Source organism: Rattus norvegicus, chromosome 7, assembly GCF_021556685.1.
Source record: "Rattus norvegicus strain SHRSP/BbbUtx chromosome 7, alternate assembly SHRSP_T2T, whole genome shotgun sequence".
Taxonomy (NCBI): Eukaryota; Metazoa; Chordata; class Mammalia; order Rodentia; family Muridae; genus Rattus; species Rattus norvegicus.
This window is the reverse complement of record NC_141540.1, coordinates 96,565,491-96,586,161: the sequence shown is the minus strand read 5'-3', so window position 1 is coordinate 96,586,161 and position 20,671 is coordinate 96,565,491. Positions and strand designations below refer to the sequence as shown.

Sequence of the window (20,671 nt, the reverse complement as noted above, 5' to 3'; positions counted from 1 at the left end):
GAGCATACATTAACTGGTATCTGTGAGAGATCATCAGGTGCTTCCAGCCCAACGGCCTCGTTTTATAAATGAGGAAACTTGGAGGTAAGAAAGGGCAGAAAAAAATGTTCATATAAAAAAGTTTTTAACTAAATGGAGAATTGAAGCAATCTCACTAAAATCAGGGACTAGACAAGGCTGCCCACTCTCTCCCTACCTATTCAATAAAGTACCCGAAGTCCTAGCCAGAGCAATTAGACAACAAAAGGACATCAAAGGGATACAAGTTGGAAAGAAAGAAGTCAAAATATCACTATTTGCAGATGATATGATAGTATACTTAAGTGATCCCAAAAATTCCACCAGAGAACTCCTAAAACTGATAAACAAAATGCTCATAGATTGGCAGGATTAATATAATAAAAATGGCCATCTTACTGAAAGCAATCTACAGATTCAATACAATCCCCATCAAAATTCCAACTCAATTCTTCGTAGAGTTAGAAAGAGAAATTTGCAAATTCATTTGGAATTAAGAAAACCCAAGATAGTGAAAACTATCCTTAACAATAAAAGGACTTCTGGAGGAATCACCATCCCTGACCTCAAGCTGAATTACAGAGCAATTGTATTAAAACTTCATGGTATTGGTACAGAGACAGGCAGGTAGATCAATGGAATAGAATTGAAGACCCAGAAATGAACCCACACACCTATGGTCACTTGGTCTTAGATTTGCTTGTACAAAGCTTAAGTCAAAGTGGATCAAGGACCTCCATATAAAACCAGATACACTCAAACAAATAGAAGAGAAAGTGAGGAAGAGCCTCGAACACATGGGCACAGTGGAAAATTTCCTGAATAGAACACCAGTGGTTTATGCTCTAAGATCAAGAATCAACAATTGGGACCTCATAAAACTGCAAAGCTTCTGTAAGGCAAAGGACACTGTCATTAGGACAAAATGGCAACCAACAAATTGGGAAAAGATCTTTACCAATCCTACATCTGAGAGAGGGCTAATATCCAATATATACAAGGAACTCAAGAAGTTAGACTCCAGAGAATCAAATAACCCTATTAAAAAAAATGGTACAGAACTAAACAAAAATTCTCAACTGAGGAATATCGAATGGCTGAGAAATATCTAAAGAAATGTTCAATATCCTTAATCATAAGGGAACTGCAAATCAAAACAACCCTGAGATTTCACCTCACACCAGTCAGAATGGCTAAGATCAAAAACTCAGGTGACAGCAAATGCTGGCGAGGATGTGGAGAAAGAGGAACACTCCTCCATTGTTGGTGGGATTGCAGACTGGTACAACCATTGTGGAAATCAGTCTGGAGGTTCCTCAGAAAATTGGACATAGTACTATTTGAAGATCCAGCTATACCACTCCTGGGCATATACCCAAAAGATGTTCCAACATATAACACAGATTCAAGATCCACTATGTTCATAGCAGCCTTATTTATAAAAGCCAGAAGCTGGAAAGAATCCAGATGCCCTTCAACAGAGGAATGGATACAGAAAATGTGATACATTTGCACAATGGAGTACTACTCTGCTATTAAAAACAAAGACTTCATGAAATTCTTAGGCAAGTGGATGAAACTAACCATTGGTAACCCAATCACAAAAAGCACACATGGTATGAACTCAGTCATAAGTGAATACTAGCCCAAAAGCTCAGAATACCCAAGACCTAATTTAAAGACTACATGAAGCTCAAGAAGAAGAAAGAGCAGAGTGTGAATGCTTCAGTACCTCTTAGAAGGGGGAACAAAATACTCACAGGAGGAAATATGGAGACAAAGTGTGGAGCAGAGACTGAAGGAAAGGCCATCCAGAGACTGCCACACATGGAGTCCATCCTACATGCAGTCACCAAACCCAGTCACTATTGGGGATGCCAAGAGATGCATGCTGACAGGAGCCTGTTATAGCTGTCTCCTGAGAGGCTCTGCCAGAGCCTGACAAATACAGAGGCAGATGATTACAGCCAACCATTGGACTGAGAACAGGATCCCCAATGGAGGAGTTAGAGAAAGGACTGAGGTAGCTGAGATGGTTTGCAACCCCATAAGAAGAACAATATCAACCACCCGGACACTCTGTAGCTCTGAGGGACTAAACCACCAACCAAAGAGTACACATGGAGCCACTCATGGTGGCCTTGTGCATGAAGTGTGTCACTGTAGGAGGTAGGCCTTTTTGAGGTCTCCTGTACTGAAGCTTCTCCCCGTGTGGCACCCAGTCTTCTCCTGCTGCTTGTGGATCCAGAAGTAGAACTTTCAGTTCCTTCTCCAACACCATGTCTACCTACATGCTGCCATGTTCCCAGCCATGATGATAATGGACTAACCCTCTGAAACTGTAAGCCAGCCCCAAATCAAATGTTTTTAAGAGTTGCCAGGGTCACGGTGTCTCTCCCAGCAACAAAACCCAAACTAAGATAAACAAGAAGAAGAAAGAAGAGGAAGAGGAAAAGAAGGAAGAAACAGAGGAAACACATGAAGTTAAAAGAGAAAACTTGTGGTGAATGCATGGGAATTAAGGGCAGCAGGGGAGAAATTTGATCAGAATGTATGAATGTATGAAATTTTTAATAAAAAGTAAAATGTTAAAGAAAATTTGAAAATATAGGTTTTTTTTTTCAGATGAAGTTTTCATATGACAAAGATGGGCTCTGGGCACATATGAAAGCAGTGTTAACAGGATTCCATTTGGTTCCTGCCCTTCAATGTCATCTCAGACCAGACAAGAAGGAGAAGCAACCTGGGTCAGAAGAGTGGCAAGAACCTTCCATACCTCAGATCCAACAGTGCCCCGAAGGAAAATATTCCTCATTCAACAGAGAGGGGCTTATTCAAAAGGAGAGCTGAGCCATGACATACTTTCCTAGAGGAAAACATTTCTTAACAAATAAAATTGCATTGTTCCCCAGAAGATTGGCAGGAAGTAATGCATTTACACCCTGCTCCGCACCCCAGGGGGAGGATTGTGAAAAGGCAAGAATCTGTGTTCGGCTCTCTGCTGACACTGGAAAGGCGCTGTTGTGGACGTGTTTGCAAACGCCTGATTTATAGATACCTCATGTTCTGTCTGAGAGGGAACACAGTGAAATGTGGTTCTTACTCAGAGCTTAGCTGGGTGTGCAGTCAGTAAGAAAGATGCCCCTTAGTTACGTGATCTGTGCCTAGACAACAGGTCTAGGTGCTGCCATACCTGATTCCTGTGTTTACAGCAAAGCTATGTGGCGTTCAGTGTTCCATTCCTAACACTGTTGTAGTGCCCAGAACAGACACTGACAGATGATGGTGCCGGGGTACTCTGTGCATGTTCAGCGAGTGAGTCTTAATTGAGGATACAGTGAGTCTGGCAATGTACGGGATAGAAGGAAATGCTAATGTCATTCATTCTTAGTGGTTTTCATATTTTTCATGGTGCGGGGGTTAGGGGAGGTCAGTACAAGCTAAGCAAGCACTCAATGTCTCAGCTACATCTCCAGCCCTTCTCCTTACTCTCAGAACCCGGACTCCTCTGACCTCAGAAGCCAAGACTCCACTTCACTACATTCTTGGGGTGGGGGGACAGTTCATTAGAAGCACACCTGCATCTGTGTGTGGCTGATTTCTACAGGTATTGATCTTGGAAGGAAATCTGAAGGAAAGTAGGGAGGAAGGGAAACAGGATAGATGAGGGAAGTCATCTGAAGTCGGGTCTGTGAGTTGATCAGGAACTCTGGAGTGTGAATTGCACATCGGCATCAACTCAGGCTAAGCTACGGCTAGCTGTGGCTCAGGGGCAGACCCGCCATTTGCTAGGCTGACTTTCCAGGGAAATGAACAACATTTGGCAGTGGGATGGAGCACATCTGCCAGGTAAAGCAGATCAGTGCACCAATGGCACCCAAGGCACTGGAGCTGATCTCTTGTTTGAGCCAAAGGCCAAGAAGTGATCACAGTGGATCTTATTCTGAGATTTTCTTTCATGGACTAAAACATTTGAACAAATGAACAATTGAATGTTGGTTCTTATGCTATCCCCTCTCCCATGCCCCCTCCCCCCGCTTCTATGAGGATGCTCTGCCTCCCACCCATCTACTCCCACCTCACCTCTCTATCTTGAAGCAACACATCTGGCAAAATGAAAACTCTGGGAAAACTATACACTTTATAAGATGCATTTTTTTAAATTTTTTTTTATTAACTTGAGTATTTCTTATATACATTTCGAGTGTTATTCCCTTTCCCGGTTTCCGGGCAAACATCCCCCTCCCCCCTCTCCTTCCTTATGGGTATTCCCCTCCCAACCCTCCCCCAATTGCCGCCCTCCCCCCAACAGTCTAGTTCACTGGGGGTTCAGTCTTAGCAGGACCCAGGGCTTCCCCTTCCACTGGTGCTCTTACTAGGATATTCATTGCTACCTATGGGGTCAGAGTCCAGAGTCAGTCCATGTATAGTCTTTAGGTAGTGGCTTAGTCCCTGGAAGCTCTGGTTGCTTGACATTGTTGTACTTTTGGGGTCTCGAGCCCCTTCAAGCTCTTCCAGTTCTTTCTCTGATTCCTTCAACGGGGGACCTATTCTCAGTTCAGTGGTTTGCTGCTGGCATTCGCCTCTGTATTTGCTGTATTCTGGCTGTGTCTCTCAGGAGCGATCTACATCCGGCTCCTGTCGGTCTGCACTTCTTTGCTTCATCCATCTTGTCTAATTGGGTGGCTGTATATGTATGGGCCACATGTGGGGCAGGTTCTGAATGGGTGTTCCTTCAGTCTCTGTTTTAATCTTTGCCTCTCCCTTCCCTGCCAAGGGTATTCTTTTTCCTCATTTAAAGAAGGAGTGAAGCATTCACATTTTGATCATCCGTCTTGAGTTTCCTTTGTTCTAGGGATCTAGGGTAATTCAAGCATTTGGGCTAATAGCCACTTATCAATGAGTGCATACCATGTATGTCTTTCTGTGATTGGGTTAGCTCACTCAGGATGATATTTTCCAGTTCCAACCATTTGCCTATGAATTTCATAAACTCGTTGTTTTTGATAGCTGAGTAATATTCCATTGTGTAGATGTACCACATTTTCTGTATCCATTCCTCTGTTGAAGGGCATCTGGGTTCTTTCCAGCTTCTGGCTATTATAAATAAGGCTGCAATGAACATAGTGGAGCACATGTCTTTTTTATATGTTGGGGCATCATTTGGGTATATGCCTAAGAGAGGTATAGCTGGATCCTCAGGCAGTTCAATGTCCAATTTTCTGAGGAACCTCCAGACTGATTTCCAGAATGGTTTTACCAGTCTGCAATCCCACCAACAATGGAGGAGTGTTCCTCTTTCTCCACATCCTCGCCAGCATCTGCTGTCACCTGAGTTTTTGATCTTAGCCATTCTCACTGGTGTGAGGTGAAATCTCAGGGTTGTTTTGATTTGCATTTCCCTTATGACTAAAGATGTTGAACATTTCTTTAGGTGTTTCTCAGCCATTCGGCATTCCTCAGCTGTGAATTCTTTGTTTAGCTCTGAACCCCATTTTTTAATAGGGTTATTTGTTTCCCTGCGGTCTAACTTCTTGAGTTCTTTGTATATTTTGAATATAAGGCCTCTATCTCTTGTAGGATTGGTAAAGATATTTTCCCAATCTGTTGGTTACCGTTTTGTCCTAACCACAGTGTCCTTTGCCTTACAGAAGCTTTGCAGTTTTATGAGATCCCATTTGTCGATTCTTGATCTTAGAGCATAAGCCATTGGTGTTTTGTTCAGGAAATTTTTTCCAGTGCCCATGTGTTCCAGATGCTTCCCTAGTTTTTCTTCTATTAGTTTGAGTGTGTCTGGTTTGATGTGGAGGTCCTTGATCCACTTGGACTTAAGCTTTGTACAGGGTGATAAGCATGGATCGATCTGCATTCTTCTACATGTTGCCCTCCAGTTGAACCAGCACCATTTGCTGAAAATGCTATCTTTTTTCCATTGGATGGTTTTGGCTCCTTTGTCAAAAATCAAGTGACCATAGGTGTGTGGGTTCATTTCTGGGTCTTCAATTCTATTCCATTGGTCTATCTGTCTGTCTCTGTACCAATACCATGCAGTTTTTATCACTATTGCTCTGTAATACTGCTTGAGTTCAGGGATAGTGATTCCCCCTGAAGTCCTCTTATTGTTGAGGATAGCTTTAGCTATCCTGGGTTTTTTGTTATTCCAGATGAATTTGCAAATTGTTCTGTCTAACTCTTTGAAGAATTGGATTGGTATTTTGATGGGGATTGCATTGAATCTGTAGATTGCTTTTGGTAAAATGGCCATTTTTACTATATTAATCCTGCCAATCCATGAGCATGGGAGATCTTTCCATCTTCTGAGGTCTTCTTCAATTTCTTTCCTCAGTGTCTTGAAGTTCTTATTGTACAGATCTTTTACTTGCTTGGTTAAAGTCACACCGAGGTACTTTATATTATTTGGGTCTATTATGAAGGGTGTCGTTTCCCTAATTTCTTTCTCGGCTTGTTTCTCTTTTGTATAGAGGAAGGCAACTGATTTATTTGAGTTAATTTTATACCCAGCCACTTTGCTGAAGTTGTTTATCAGCTTTAGTAGTTCTCTGGTGGAACTTTTGGGATCACTTAAATATACTATCATGTCATCTGCAAATAGTGATATTTTGACCTCTTCTTTTCCGATCTGTATCCCTTTGATCTCCTTTTGTTGTCTGATTGCTCTGACTAGAACTTCAAGAACTATATTGAATAAGTAGGGAGAGAGTGGGCAGCCTTGTCTAGTCCCTGATTTTAGTGGGATTGCTTCAAGTTTCTCTCCATTTAGTTTAATGTTAGCAACTGGTTTGCTGTATATGGCTTTTACTATGTTTAGGTATGGGCCTTGAATTCCTATTCTTTCCAGGACTTTTATCATGAAGGGGTGTTGAATTTTGTCAAATGCTTTCTCAGCATCTAATGAAATGATCATGTGGTTCTGTTCTTTCAGTTTGTTTATATGATGGATCACGTTGATGGTTTTCCGTATATTAAACCATCCCTGCATGCCTGGGATGAAGCCTACTTGATCATGGTGGATGATTGTTTTGATGTGCTCTTGAATTCGGTTTGCCAGAATTTTATTGAGTATTTTTGCGTCGATATTCATAAGGGAAATTGGTCTGAAGTTCTCTTTCTTTGTTGTGTCTTTGTGTGGTTTAGGTATAAGAGTAATTGTGGCTTCGTAGAAGGAATTCGGTAGGGCTCCATCTGTTTCAATTTTGTGGAATAGTTTGGATAATATTGGTATGAGGTCTTCTATGAAGGTTTGATAGAATTCTGCACTAAACCCGTCTGGACCTGGGCTCTTTTTGGTTGGGAGACCTTTAATGACTGCTTCTATTTCCTTAGGAGTTATGGGGTTGTTTAACTGGTTTATCTGTTCCTGATTTAACTTCGATACCTGGTATCTGTCTAGGAAATTGTCCATATCCTGAAGATTTTCAAGTTTTGTTGAATATAGGTTTTTATAGTAAGATCTGATGATTTTTTGAATTTCCTCTGAATCTGAAGTTATGTCTCCCTTTTCATTTTGATTTTGTTAATTTGGACGCACTCTCTGTGTCCTCTCGTTAGTCTGGCTAAGGGTTTATCTATCTTGTTGATTTTCTCAAAGAACCAACTTTTGGTTCTGTTGATTCTTTCTATGGTCCTTTTTGTTTCTACTTGGTTGATTTCAGCTCTGAGTTTGATTATTTCCTGCCTTCTACTCCTCCTGGGTGTATTTGCTTCTTTTTGTTCTAGAGCTTTTAGGTGTGCTGTCAAGCTGCTGACATATGCTCTTTCCTGTTTCTTTCTGCAGGCACTCAGCGCTATGAGTTTTCCTCTTAGCACAGCTTTCATTGTGTCCCATAAGTTTGAGTATGTTGTATCGTCATTTTCATTAAATTCTAAAAAGTTTTTAATTTCTTTCTTTATTTCTTCCTTGACCAGGTTATCATTGAGTAGAGCATTGTTCAATTTCCACGTATATGTGGGCATTCTTCCCTTATTGTTATTGAAGACCAGTTTTAGGCCGTGGTGGTCCGATAGCACGCATGGGATTATTTCTATCTTTCTGTACCTGTTGAGGCCCGTTTTTTGACCAATTATATGGTCAATTTTGGAGAAAGTACCATGAGGAGCTGAGAAGAAGGTATATCCTTTTGCTTTAGGATAGAATGTTCTATAAATATCCGTTAAGTCCATTTGGCTCATGACTTCTCTTAGTCTGTCGACATCACTGTTTAATTTCTGTTTACATGATCTGTCCATTGATGAGAGTGGGGTGTTGAAATCTCCCACTATTATTGTGTGAGGTGCAATGTGTGTTTTGAGCTTTAGTAAGGTTTCTTTTACGTATGTAGGTGCCCTTGTATTTGGGGCATAGATATTTAGGATTGAGAGTTCATCTTGGTTGATTTTTCCTTTGATGAATATGAAGTGTCCTTCCTTATCTTTTTTGATGACTTTTAGTTGGAAATTGATTTTATTTGATATTAGAATGGCTACTCCAGCTTGCTTCTTCTGACCATTTGCTTGGAAAGTTGTTTTCCAGCCTTTCACTCTGAGGTAGTGTCTGTCTTTGTCTCTGAGGTGTGTTTCCTGTAGACAGCAGAATGCAGGGTCCTCGTTGCGTATCCAGTTTGTTAATCTATGTCTTTTTATTGGGGAGTTGAGGCCATTGATATTGAGAGATATTAAGGAATAGTGATTATTGCTTCCCGTTATATTCATATTTGGATGTGAGGTTATGTTTGTGTGCTTTCATTCTCTTTGTTTTGTTGCAAGGCGATTAGTTTCTTGCTTCTTCTAGGGTATAGCTTGCCTCCTTATGTTGGGCTTTACCATTTATTATCCTTTGTAGTGCTGGATTTGTAGAAAGATATTGTGTAAATTTGGTTTTGTCATGGAATATCTTGGTTTCTCCATCAATGTTAATTGAGAGTTTTGCTGGATACAGTAACCTGGACTGGCATTTGTGTTCTCTTAGGGTCTGTATGACATCTGTCCAGGATCTTCTGGCCTTCATAGTTTCTGGCGAGAAGTCTGGTGTGATTCTGATAGGTCTCCCTTTATATGTTACTTGACCTTTTTCCCTTACTGCTTTTAATATTCTTTCTTTATTTTGTGCGTTTGGTGTTTTGACAATTATGTGACGGGAGGTGTTTCTTTTCTGGTCCAATCTGTTTGGAGTTCTGTAGGCTTCTTGTATGTCTATGGTTATCTCTTTTTTTAGGTTAGGGAAGTTTTCTTCTATGATTTTGTTGAAGATATTTACTGGTCCTTTGAGCTGGGAGTCTTCACTCTCTTCTATACCTATTATCCTTAGGTTTGATCTTCTCATTGAGTCCTGGATTTCCTGTATGTTTTGGACCAGTAGCTTTTTCCGCTTTACATTATCTTTGACAGTTGAGTCAATGATTTCTATGGAATCTTCTGCTCCTGAGATTCTCTCTTCCATCTCTTGTATTCTGTTGGTGAAGCTTGTATCTACAGCTCCTTGTCTCTTCTTTTGGTTTTCTATATCCAGGGTTGTTTCCATGTGTTCTTTCTTGATTGCTTCTATTTCCATTTTTAATTCCTTCAACTGTTTGATTGTGTTTTCCTGGAATTCTTTCAGGGATTTTTGCGATTCCTCTCTGTAGGCTTTTACTTGTTTATTAATGTTTTCCTGTGCTTCCCTAAGTGTGTTCATGTCTTTCTTGAAGTCCTCCAGCATCATGATCAAATATGATTTTGAAACTAGATCTTGCTTTTCTGGTGTGTTTGGATATTCCATGTTTGTTTTGGTGGGAGAATTGGGCTCCGATGATGGCATGTAGTCTTGGTTTCTGTTGCTTGGGTTCCTGCGCTTGCCTCTCGCCATCAGATTATCTCTAGTGTTACTTTGTTCTGCTATTTCTGACAGTGGCTAGACTGTCCTATAAGCCTGTGTGTCAGGAGTGCTGTAGACCTGTTTTCCTCTCTTTCAGTCAGTTATGGGGACAGAGTGTTCTGCTTTCGGGCGTGTAGTTTTTCCTCTCTACAGGTCTTCAGCTGTTCCTGTGGGCCTGTGTCTTGAGTTCACCAGGCAGCTTTCTTGCAGCAGAAAATTTGGTCTTACCTGTGGTCCCGAGGCTCAGGTTCGCTCGTGGGGTGCTGCCCAGGGGCTCTCTGCAGCGGCAGCAACCAGGAAGACCTGTGCCGCCCCTTCCGGGAGCTTCAGTGCACCAGGGTTCCAGATGGTCTTTGGCTTTTTCCTCTGGCGTCCGAGATGTGTGTGCAGGGAGCAGTCTCTTCTGGTTTCCCAGGCTTGTCTGCCTCTCTGAAGGTTTAGCTCTCCCTCCCACGGGATTTGGGTGCAGAGAACTGTTTATCCGGTCTGTTTCTTTCAGGTTCCGGCGGTGTCTCAGGCAGGTGTCCTGCCGCTCCTGGGCCCTCCCCCACGGGAGCCCAGAGGCCTTATACAGTTTCCTCTTGGGCCAGGGATGTGGGCAGGGGTGAGCAGTGTTGGTGGTCTCTTCAGCTCTGCAGCCTCAGGAGTGCCCACCTGACCAGGCGGTTGGGTCTCAAGATGCATTTTTTTAACATGTATGAAGTCAGCCACCCACAAACAGATGTTTGTTGACATGAATAGCTTCAGTCGTTTTTGCCTTTTTGATATTCCTACCTCAAAATACTAATACATACCCGCAGCCCACATTAAAATAATTCTTGCTAATAAAAAGCTATAAGGATTTTTATAATTTATTTTGGAAGTATTTGCCTATGAGCAAATTACTAAGTTATGAGTTGTGATTTTTCAGCAATACGAAAATCTAACTTAAAATTTACTTTGAGCATCACTAATACTCTAATGAACACTAAATTCACTTTTGCATAAAAAGGCAAGCCTTGTTTAATGGCGATTTCATTGGATATATTAATTTCCATTTACACTTTTCTTTTGTCTATATTAGATCAAATATAGACACTTAAAACGTTTATAGTTTCTAAGTCAGAGCCCACAGTACCTGAAGTCGGATAAAACCCATCTATTCACCAAAAGACTTTTAACTGAAGTTGAGGTCCGAAGCCAGGGCATATGTAATTATGAATCTCTCAGAAACAGCTTGCAGAAGTATCGACTCACTTGTAATACGTACATCCCTTCCCTGAACCTGCAATGGCAGATCGTGGACATAAGCTATAACATTCTACAGGATGGATAAATTGATTCTTGCAGTAAGATGTGTGAGCCACCTAGATTTAATGAGTTAGTTGTCAGAAGTTAGAGCTAGACAACCCTGTGATGCATGACTTCAGCCCTGTGGTCTGGTTCTGGACTGCCATGACTAGTGGAGTACCAGTTGGTCACCAGAAGTCAGACTGCTATTTGCCACAAAGGATTATTAGTAACTACCACATAAAAGTGCCAAGCAGCCAAAAGCTACAGGCTACGTAAACACTGGCCTGGGGCAGAGATTAAAAACAAGTCCTTATGCACAGTTCCATGCTAGGTCTCTCTCTCACACACACACACACACACACACACACGACAACTATGCATAAATGCCTAATATATGTGTGTGCATTGATAAATGTATACACATAAACTAATATATTTAATGCAATTTAGAATATAAGTATACAAATTTTTATTATCTTACACTTATAACTTCAGATAAGTAAAACAATACTATATCAGCAATACTGTATCAATGAACTTATGTGGACATACAATAGAGCTCATAAAGAGCTTATATAATAGACTATTTGATTCCAAACCCTAGATAGGTATAGACTCATTAAGGTGTCATTCCTACCTCTTGCCTAAAGAGCTTTTAAGAATATTTTTTAAGAAATCTTTTAAGAATATTTAAGGTTAAAGTGCAGAGTCTGTGTATTTAAAAAAAACAAGCAAACAAAAACACTCTGATGGCTGAGGTGGTAGAACGGTCTGTTTATCAAAATTGAAATGTATGTCCCTGCCCTGAATGACAACATCCCAAGAGGAGGCACAGTAGATTTCCAAGAATGGCCTTTATCAGAGAACCTTAGGGCAGGAAACTAAACACCCCAGAAGCTCCTCCCTTCTCAGATGTGCACAGATGAACCATTATGCAGGTAAAGGTCTAAGAAGTTAGAGGCACACTTAATGAATGATTATTTCCTACTTTACTAAGAAAGTAACCCAAATGGGATGCCTGCCCCCAAAGTACAGGGGTGTGACATCTTCATTATTAGAGTGCTGCTACTTAAGTGTCTCCTTGGAAGATTTTCTCAATCATGAAACTCCACAGCGATCTCTACTTTCATAATTTTGTGGAAATAAAAAGTACAGCGCTGGAGCCAGAGAGATGAGCTAAGTTCCTGGCTCCAGCGCTGTTTTGTTCTGATCTCTGCTTATTTTCTCCAAGTTTCAGACCTTCAGGTTATCTGTCTGGAAAGATGGGGTGGCATTGCCTAGCATGCATGTATATCCTCGAATTAAAGATGAGAACACAAGACATCTGTATGTATTACATACTGTATGGAGTAGCTTATCGATTGCTTTTTAAATAAACAGTCAAGCCACAGTTGCATAAGGCATCTTCTCTGTAGCTGACTGTACAAATGTTTTCCTGAGATTTTATAAAAACACCATCTAGAGTCAGACCCACAAAGAAGAAAATCCAATTATTCTGGCTACCAGTGTTGTGGTAATAGCTTACTTTGCCTTTTCCGAGGAAGGAAGATGCCCATGGGGCTCATAATCATGAATCTAGCATTGCACAAAGCATTTCTTAGATGACTCTTTCATTACTGTCTCCTATTCATGACAGGAATAAAGTCCAGCCAAATAGCTGACTCAAGTTCAATTTCTCAAGTACATTTTAAGACCAAATCATGTTTGACAAAACAAAACATTCCACACAATATGGTCTTTATGTATATCAAAACCACACAACTAAGAAGCATGCATCAAGCATTCTTTAGCGGTAGAATCCAGGTATTTTAAAAAATTCTTTCACTTGCTTGACTTTTTGTATTTGTCCACCATGTTCCAAGAAATCTTAATTTACTAAGCACAGGCATTACAAAAGCCCTGACTCATTAGGCTGATATTAAAAACAGTGGATAATGTGTCTTAAGATCACATCATTGGAAATGGTTTATGTGAATGAATCTCTACAACATTCCATATAGGGCAACATTAGATCCTTGACTGACAGGTGATGAAGGAGCATCTGGCAACATAAAGTTGCTAGGCCTGGATTTGAACCCAGACTTTGTTAGCAGTGAGATGTGTACCGGTCCTCACAGACCTTTTCATCAACAGAATCCAAGTGCAGAGCACCCTCCCTGACAGCTCATCTCTTACAGATAAGGAAGGCCAGCGACGGCTACCCATGAGGATGAGGGAACCATTGAAGAAAGAAGGATTCTAACAAAGGTTTGCTCTGCGTTTAAAAAGGAACACACACTCCACATGGAAGTCCCCCACACTGAGGTATGCTTGCCCGTCTGTATCTCTTCCTTTGGTAAAACTGAGTCAGAAGAGAGGCATAATTCTAAAATTTTCCTTTGGCTACCTGCCAGAAAATTGATCTTGGAGAAAAAAGAACTCAGAAGTAAGAAACAGGCTATCATGCTCCAACATGTAATAGCAGCCATATTTATAAGAGCCAGAAACTGGAAACACTCAGATGTTCCTCAACAGAAGAATGGATACAGAAAATGTGGTACATTTGCACAATGGAATACTACTCAGCTATTAAAAACAATGACTTCAAGAAATTCTTAGGCAAATGGATGGAACTAGAAAATATCATCCTGAATGAGGTAACCCAATCACAAAGGAGCACACATGGTATGCACTCACTGATAAGTGGATATTAGACAAAGAGCTTGGAATATTCATGATACAACTGACGGACCACATGAAACTCAAGAGGAAGGAAGATCAAAGATTGGATGTTTCAGTCCTACTTCAAAGGAGGAACAAATTAATTGTGGGAAGTAGAAGGTGAGAGGGACTTAGGAGGAAAAGAAGGGGGGAGGGGGGAAGAGGGGGCAGAATTAGGTATGGGAGGACATGGAGGAGGTCAGGAAATTGAACAGAGGTGTAGCAATGGAGGATGGGGAGTGGGCAACCAGAAAGTCCCAGATTCCAGGAAAGCAAGAGCCTCCCAGGACCCCACAGGGATGATATTAGCTGAAATAGCCCACAAACGGGAGGAAGAACTTGTCAAGACCATATCCAGAGGTTAGGCATGGCCTTACAGTTGAGGGATAGGGCCACCCACCCATCCCCAAAATTTTAACCCAGAATTGCTCCTGTCTAAAGGAAATATAGGGACAAAGAGTGGAGCAGGGACTAAAGCAAAGGCCATCCAGAGAGTGCCCCGCCCACATCATCCATCCCACATGCAGACACCAAACCCAAACATTATTGTTGATGCCAAGAAGTGCTTGCTGATAGGAGCCTGATACAGCATCTCCAATACAGACATGGATGCTTGAAGCCAACCATCGGACCGATCACAGGGACCACAATGGAGGAGTTAGGGGAAGAACTGAAGGAGCTGAAGGAGCCTTATCTGGCATCAATGGGAAGGGAGGCCCTTGGTCCTCTGAAGGCTTGATGCCCCAGTGTAGAGGAATGCTAGGGCAGTGAGGGAGGAGTGGCTGGGTGGGTGGGGGAGCACCCTCATAAAAGCAGGGGGAGGGGATAGAATAGGGGGTTTGCAGAGGGGAAACTGGGAAAGGAGATAACATTTGAAATGTAAATAAATAAAATATCCAATTTAAAAAAAGAAATAGGCTATCTTTTTCTTTTCTCTGATATTTTTAATTCCTTTATTATCTATCTGATCTGTTAGCTATTTAACTATCTCTCACTTATCAGTAATCTATCCTCTACTCTCTCTCACTCTCTCTATATATATTTATCATATGTCTGTATATCTTGACTTCTCTATGAACATGTCTATAATTTCTATCATTTATTTTCTCCATATATAATCTCTTTCTAAGCCTGATTTGTCTCTATGTATGTATCTATCTATATACCTACCTATCTATCTATCTATCTTTCTACCTATCTACATACATACCTACCTACCTACCTACCTACCTACCTACCTATCCTACATCCCTATCCTATCTGATTTCCCTTAAGACCATCTGAAGGTTTAGGGTGGAGACTGAAAAATGTATCATACATCAGAGGAGTTTGAAGATCACAAGACAGGCCCTGTACTCAGATAGTAAGAAAAAAGAAAGTAAGTGGGGGGAGGAGGGAGGGGGAAGATTTATAGGAAAAATAAGGAAAGGCACAGAATGTTTTAGTTGGAATGGCTTAGAGTAAAACCTGGATGCCAGACTGAATTAGCTTGAACCATCACTTTCAACGTGCTAGTCTGTTGGCTTCCAAGGACAAGGCGGAAACTTACTCTGGGAAGTCTAGCTAGACTTGCTTATGGCCTCAGGCCCAGTGTTAAATAAGATTTGTCTCCAAGAGTCCAAGATCCCCCTTGGGAAAAGCCAGAATAAGCTAGAAATATTAGAAGAGGTTATAGTTTCTTTTTTATTATTTCTCAAAATCTCCTACTCTCTCGGTAAATTCAGTGGTAACACTGGCACCAGATTCATAAAAAGAGGTCACCCTTTTCCTAAGCTAATCACAAGGTGATGGTGTGAGGTTTGGGCTGTAAGATTTTGCTGTCAATAAGAGGAGGTAGAGAAGTGGGGAGTGTCTGAATGGGGCCTTTCGGTTTCGTTGCTTGTGAATCCTGTCATTCTCTTAGCTCTTCGTCATGGCTATTTCTGTTATTGACAGCATCCTACAGCAGAATGGGGATAATCACGAAGTGTTTTCTCTCAGTATTCTCTAAGTAGCCCCATATCTAACCACTGCCTACCCAGAGAGACCTGGGTGGAATATACCACCTAAGATGGTTCGCAACCTATGTCTAACTATTACTATCAAGACTTGATCCTGCTAATTAATTATTTCAGGCCTTTATCCTCCCATCCCAGCCTTCAGATCATCTGACTAAATATATCAGAATCCCCTAAGTGACTCTTCTTTAACCAGCCCTTCTTCCTTCCTCCTCGACTGTCTCTAAAAGACTCATTGTTTTCCCTGCCAAGGAGAGTGGGCATGAGATCTTATCCTGCTTTTTCCTCCAGAAGGCAGTCTACAGTTTGCTTTCTTTGTTAACTGAAGCTATTCTTGCTTTCCTAATCTTTCCTGCAGATACTGCAATGGGAAACTCTTTTCAAGCTGGGAGTGGTAAAGGGCATGGTGCAGGTGCTCAGTTAAGATATGGCTGACTGAGAAAAATGTATGTTGTTCTTCCTTCAAGCAGAGCAGCTACACTACGGTTCCATGGCACTGCTGTTTTATTTCATGGGAACGGTATTTTGTTAATTTTTATGCCATATGGTACTGTCTTTAGATAACTTTTCTAAGGCAATAATCACCCAATCTTCTTTAAAAGACATGTGGTTTCATACTGAGTGGATGTCCCTGACAGTCAGACTTACAAAGGAACCCTATTTCCATCCACGTGTATTTCATAATGAGCATCAGACACATCCTCAAAGCTTTACTTCTAAATGGAGGGAGACAGGAAGACAAAAGCCAAGTATAGATATCTTATCACTTTATGATAGCTCTCAAGTTTTATTAGTAAAAGATGAACACATGTGGATAGAGAAGTATTTCTCAAAAAGAATCTGCTTTCATATATGGATTTTACAAAAAATTATTCTATAACCAAAGGATTCAAACACTAATCTAACAGGTTTGGGTCAGAGTCCTTTGCCAAGACTGGGCTCTATGCATAGATAAATCAAATAAACTTACTCAATCAAATCTTCAGACTTGCTGTTTTCAGAGCTTTGGAAATCATGAAGGAATCTAGGTGTGTAACCACACAGGATCTTAGCCTATGCACTTGGCCAAAACATATAAATACATCTAGATACTCCTCCCACATGCACAAGAGCCATACATAAATCTAACTCGCAGAGAAGGCCATCTCAGATGCACTAGTCTAAACATGCCTAGTCCCCTTGGTAAACAGAATGTGCTGAGATTTTAAACAAATGTAAGGTTGCCATTAAGAAGGTGGGATAAAAAGAGATTTCAAGTCTCATAGCTATGTACCCAAAAGAAAATATTAATTTCTTTACTTTCTTTTTCTTTTTTGACACATTCAGGATTAAAACTGTGGCTCTATGCATACTAGCCAAGCACTATCCAGACTGGCCTTGAGCTCACTTTGTAGCCCCAAAAGACTTTCAATTTGCAATCCCCCTTTCTCAGCCTCCTGGGATTATAAGCTTCTTTCACCAGATCTGCCCCCCCCCCCCCATTTTTATATTCTTGAGAAGCATGATGGCGAAAAGCTATAGTCAGGCCTGACAGAGTACAGAAATACATTCTCTAAATAAGGGTTAGGCTCTTGTGGTGTGTGCCAACCCCCAGGGAATAATATTTGAATGCTGTGTTGATCTTCATTGGACAAGATGTAAGGGCTTGCCGCTCCTTATGAATCAGGAATTAGGGAAATGTAGGGTTCCTCACAAGTCTAAATCAGCAATAATTTAGGAAGATAGAACCTGCAGAGAGACATGCTGAGGTCATAAGATATGAAAAATCAAGCTGATATTGACCTGGAAGCTCCCTCCCTATTCCCTAGCCTTCATAGTGGCACAGGGAAGAAACATGTTGACTCTAGGGAAGCAAAGTCATCAACTGTCCTATCCAGCTGTGAACTCTGCAAGCTGCAATAAAGTCAGCCTGTCAAAATATATCCATTGGTGCAAGAGTATTGTGAATATTATTAGGATAACCAACTATTTTCTGTTTGGATCTAAACCTACCCAATAGTATGGAACTTATGCCTGCTATTATCAATGGGGCCATAGAACCTAGGAGAGAACCTACTACTATTATTTTTGCTAAATGGATCCAGTAACAAAGTATTTTTTTTATAAATACTATACTCACAGATTAGCTCAGCTTTTAAGCTCCATCAGAGAAGTTTCTTTTTAAAGTAAATGCTGATTAATACAGATTCGCAGCTGGTCAAAATGTGGAGTATAAATGAGTGTGGTGTTGAGGTGCTAAATGAACATCTGTATCACCCCCCCTTTTCTCCAAGGCTCGGGGAACATCATGGAAAAAGGAAAAGAAGGTACTTCATAGCTTCACCCAGAAGCTGATGTCTTAATAGACGAGCATGACGATGTGACTATGAAGAGGGCTTCCTTATAAACTGACAGAAGGAGACATCATCTGTTCTCACGGTATTGGGTGATTTTCAACATTAATCTCATAAGAGATAAGACTGGGAAATCTAAAGGATTCTGTTTTCTGTGCTATGAATATCAGAGAACAACAGTGGTGGCTATTGACAATTTCAATGGAATTAAGATTAAAGGAAGAACTATCCATGTGGACCATGTGTCAAACTACTGGGCTCCTCTGAAGTCAGAAGGTGTGGATGATGTGATGACTGGAGGCTCCAGAAGGGCTGTGGGGTGAATACACCTCCATCAAGTTCTCCTGAAGGCTCTGAGGATGTCAAACTTTCACACACACACACACACACACACACACACACACACACACACAGAGAGAGAGAGAGAGAGAGAGAGAGAGAGAAAGAGAGAGAGAGAGAGAGAGAGAGAGAGAGAGAGAGAGAGAGAGAGAACTGAATGCCAGGTCCTAGCAGAGCTGCCATCCTGCTCTTTATCCCTTAGAAGCAAGACAGTAAGGGAAGCGATGACCATGGCTCTCAGAAGCACAGCAGCAAGAACTCAGAGAGAGCACAGAAGTCCTAATGTAGAAGGGGAAAGAAGAGTCACCCAGACTCCCCTGATGTTAGGTGTTCCTGCCGTGGTAGAGCAGAGGACCCTGGCTGGGAGGCAGAGACTGAGAAACCCATGCATGAGCAGAAGTCTTCAAACAGGAGGGAGAGAGAAGAAAAGAACAAAGAGGAGGATAGAGGGGATGAGGATAGAGGGGGGGAGCTCAGGTATTCATTCTTGCAGGCGCAATGGGTCTTCTGAAATGCAGAGTCATAGAAGTAGGAGTAGGAGTCCAAAGAAGTCCCATAGGCATAAAAAACATAGGCGCTCTCTGGAGAGGGAAAAATTTTATGCCAGTGACCGTAGACATAACTGAAGCCTGTTCCAGCTGCCCAGTTCTTTGAAAATAAATTTTGTTACATAAATATCAAAAAAAAGTTAGACTGACCAGAGTTTGGAAAAGTCTGTTGTAAAATAATGTTTTCGGCATATGCCAGGGTTGTGGTGCATATGAACTCCCAGAAGCTGTAGGGGTACCCATAAGACCTACACATTATCACGCCAGTCAAAAGTATGTGGAGGAATGTACGAAGCCCTACCCCTACCTGAGGAGCTACTGGGAGTTGACGAGTGCCGGGGAAGAGATAGTTTGCTTTAGGACTGTGGCCTCCGGTGGGTTGTCCATCATCCAATGAATGGTCCCATACACACCTATCTACAGGCCACACCAACTGAACTCAGGAGATTCAAACAAGAGGAAGTTGGAAGGGAGAATTGACAGTGGGGATCTGGGAGGAGTTGAAGAGGTGAGGTGGTGGAATATGGCCAAAATATATTATATACATATATGAAGTTATCCAAGAATAAATAAAAATATTTTAAAAGGAGGATAGCTTCTCTTGCACTTAAAAATGTACTAATTCTTTATTTAGGTCATTTTTTTTATTTTTCTAGGTAAACCTGACTGCATTTTATGATAAACTGTTATAAGTGTGCATCATACAGGCATGTATGCACACATACACACATATTTACACACTGATTTATGATCTCTAGCTACATACTGTTCTCCTCCATTACACAAGCAGTTCTTCCTGTTTGCAGTGGCTTTCTTCTCGTCTCCTCCGTCTTTCAATCAAGAAGCAGCCTCGAGGGCACCTCCTCGGGGAATCCTTCGCAGACCCTCTAAGCCTGGCTTGATTATCCATTCTTTGTTCTACCAGAACTCTGATCCCAGTATAACATGTGGAAAAGTTTTAAATTTTGAATTTTCCCCAATAAATCACAACCCTCCAAGCCTGGCTTAGTGGAAACTTGTCAACGAAACAAATGTCATATTTCAGCTTGATGATTTTTGTACTTCATTTTGCTGCTTTCTATTTGAACCAATAAAAAGGACAAATAACTGAGATATATTAAACCAATTGGAGATTCCTTTATAAGCCATACTACTCGGATTTCCATCTATGTGGCTGCTACTTTCTTACAGGTCTGTACTTCAAGGATCTGAAAGAACTAGAAAAACCTACGAAGCCAATAGATGCAGTTGATATAAGTAAGAACCGGACTTGGGAGCGTGCAGAATAATGTACTACCAACTAGGCTGAGTCTGATGAAAACAGAAATGGACAGAGAAGAAGTGGCTGAAGGGAAATAGATGTATAATAGACACTAGAGTGAGAAGTAAACCACAAACCCTAACTTGGTGCCCATCTGTAAAAACCTGTCTGTAGCAAAGTGAATATGCAGGAAGACTGCCTTGCCACAAGTCCAACATTTGGCAAGTTCTTACCCTCTGGCCTGGTGAGCCATCGCGTCCTGGTGAACCAACACCTCCAGGGACACCCTAGAGAGGGCAAGAACAGGAAAGAGTCAGCTTTACAGAAACAGCTCCCCTCCCCTTAGAACAGAC

General features: G+C 41.3%; 1 protein-coding gene and 1 pseudogene across 4 annotated transcripts in view; one reads left to right on the top strand and one right to left on the bottom strand.

Annotated features, from left to right (window-relative positions):
* Positions 1–20,671, bottom strand: part of Col14a1 (collagen type XIV alpha 1 chain) — a 215,166-nt gene that overhangs the window by 33,355 nt on the left and 161,140 nt on the right. For all 4 annotated transcript variants that reach the window (NM_001130548.2, XM_087557373.1, XM_087557374.1 and 1 more), the window contains 1 exon segment: positions 20,552–20,605. In NM_001130548.2, coding sequence (NP_001124020.1) covers positions 20,552–20,605 — 54 coding nt within the window.
* On the top strand, positions 18,493–19,135 carry LOC148004797 (RNA-binding motif protein, X-linked 2 pseudogene; annotated as a pseudogene).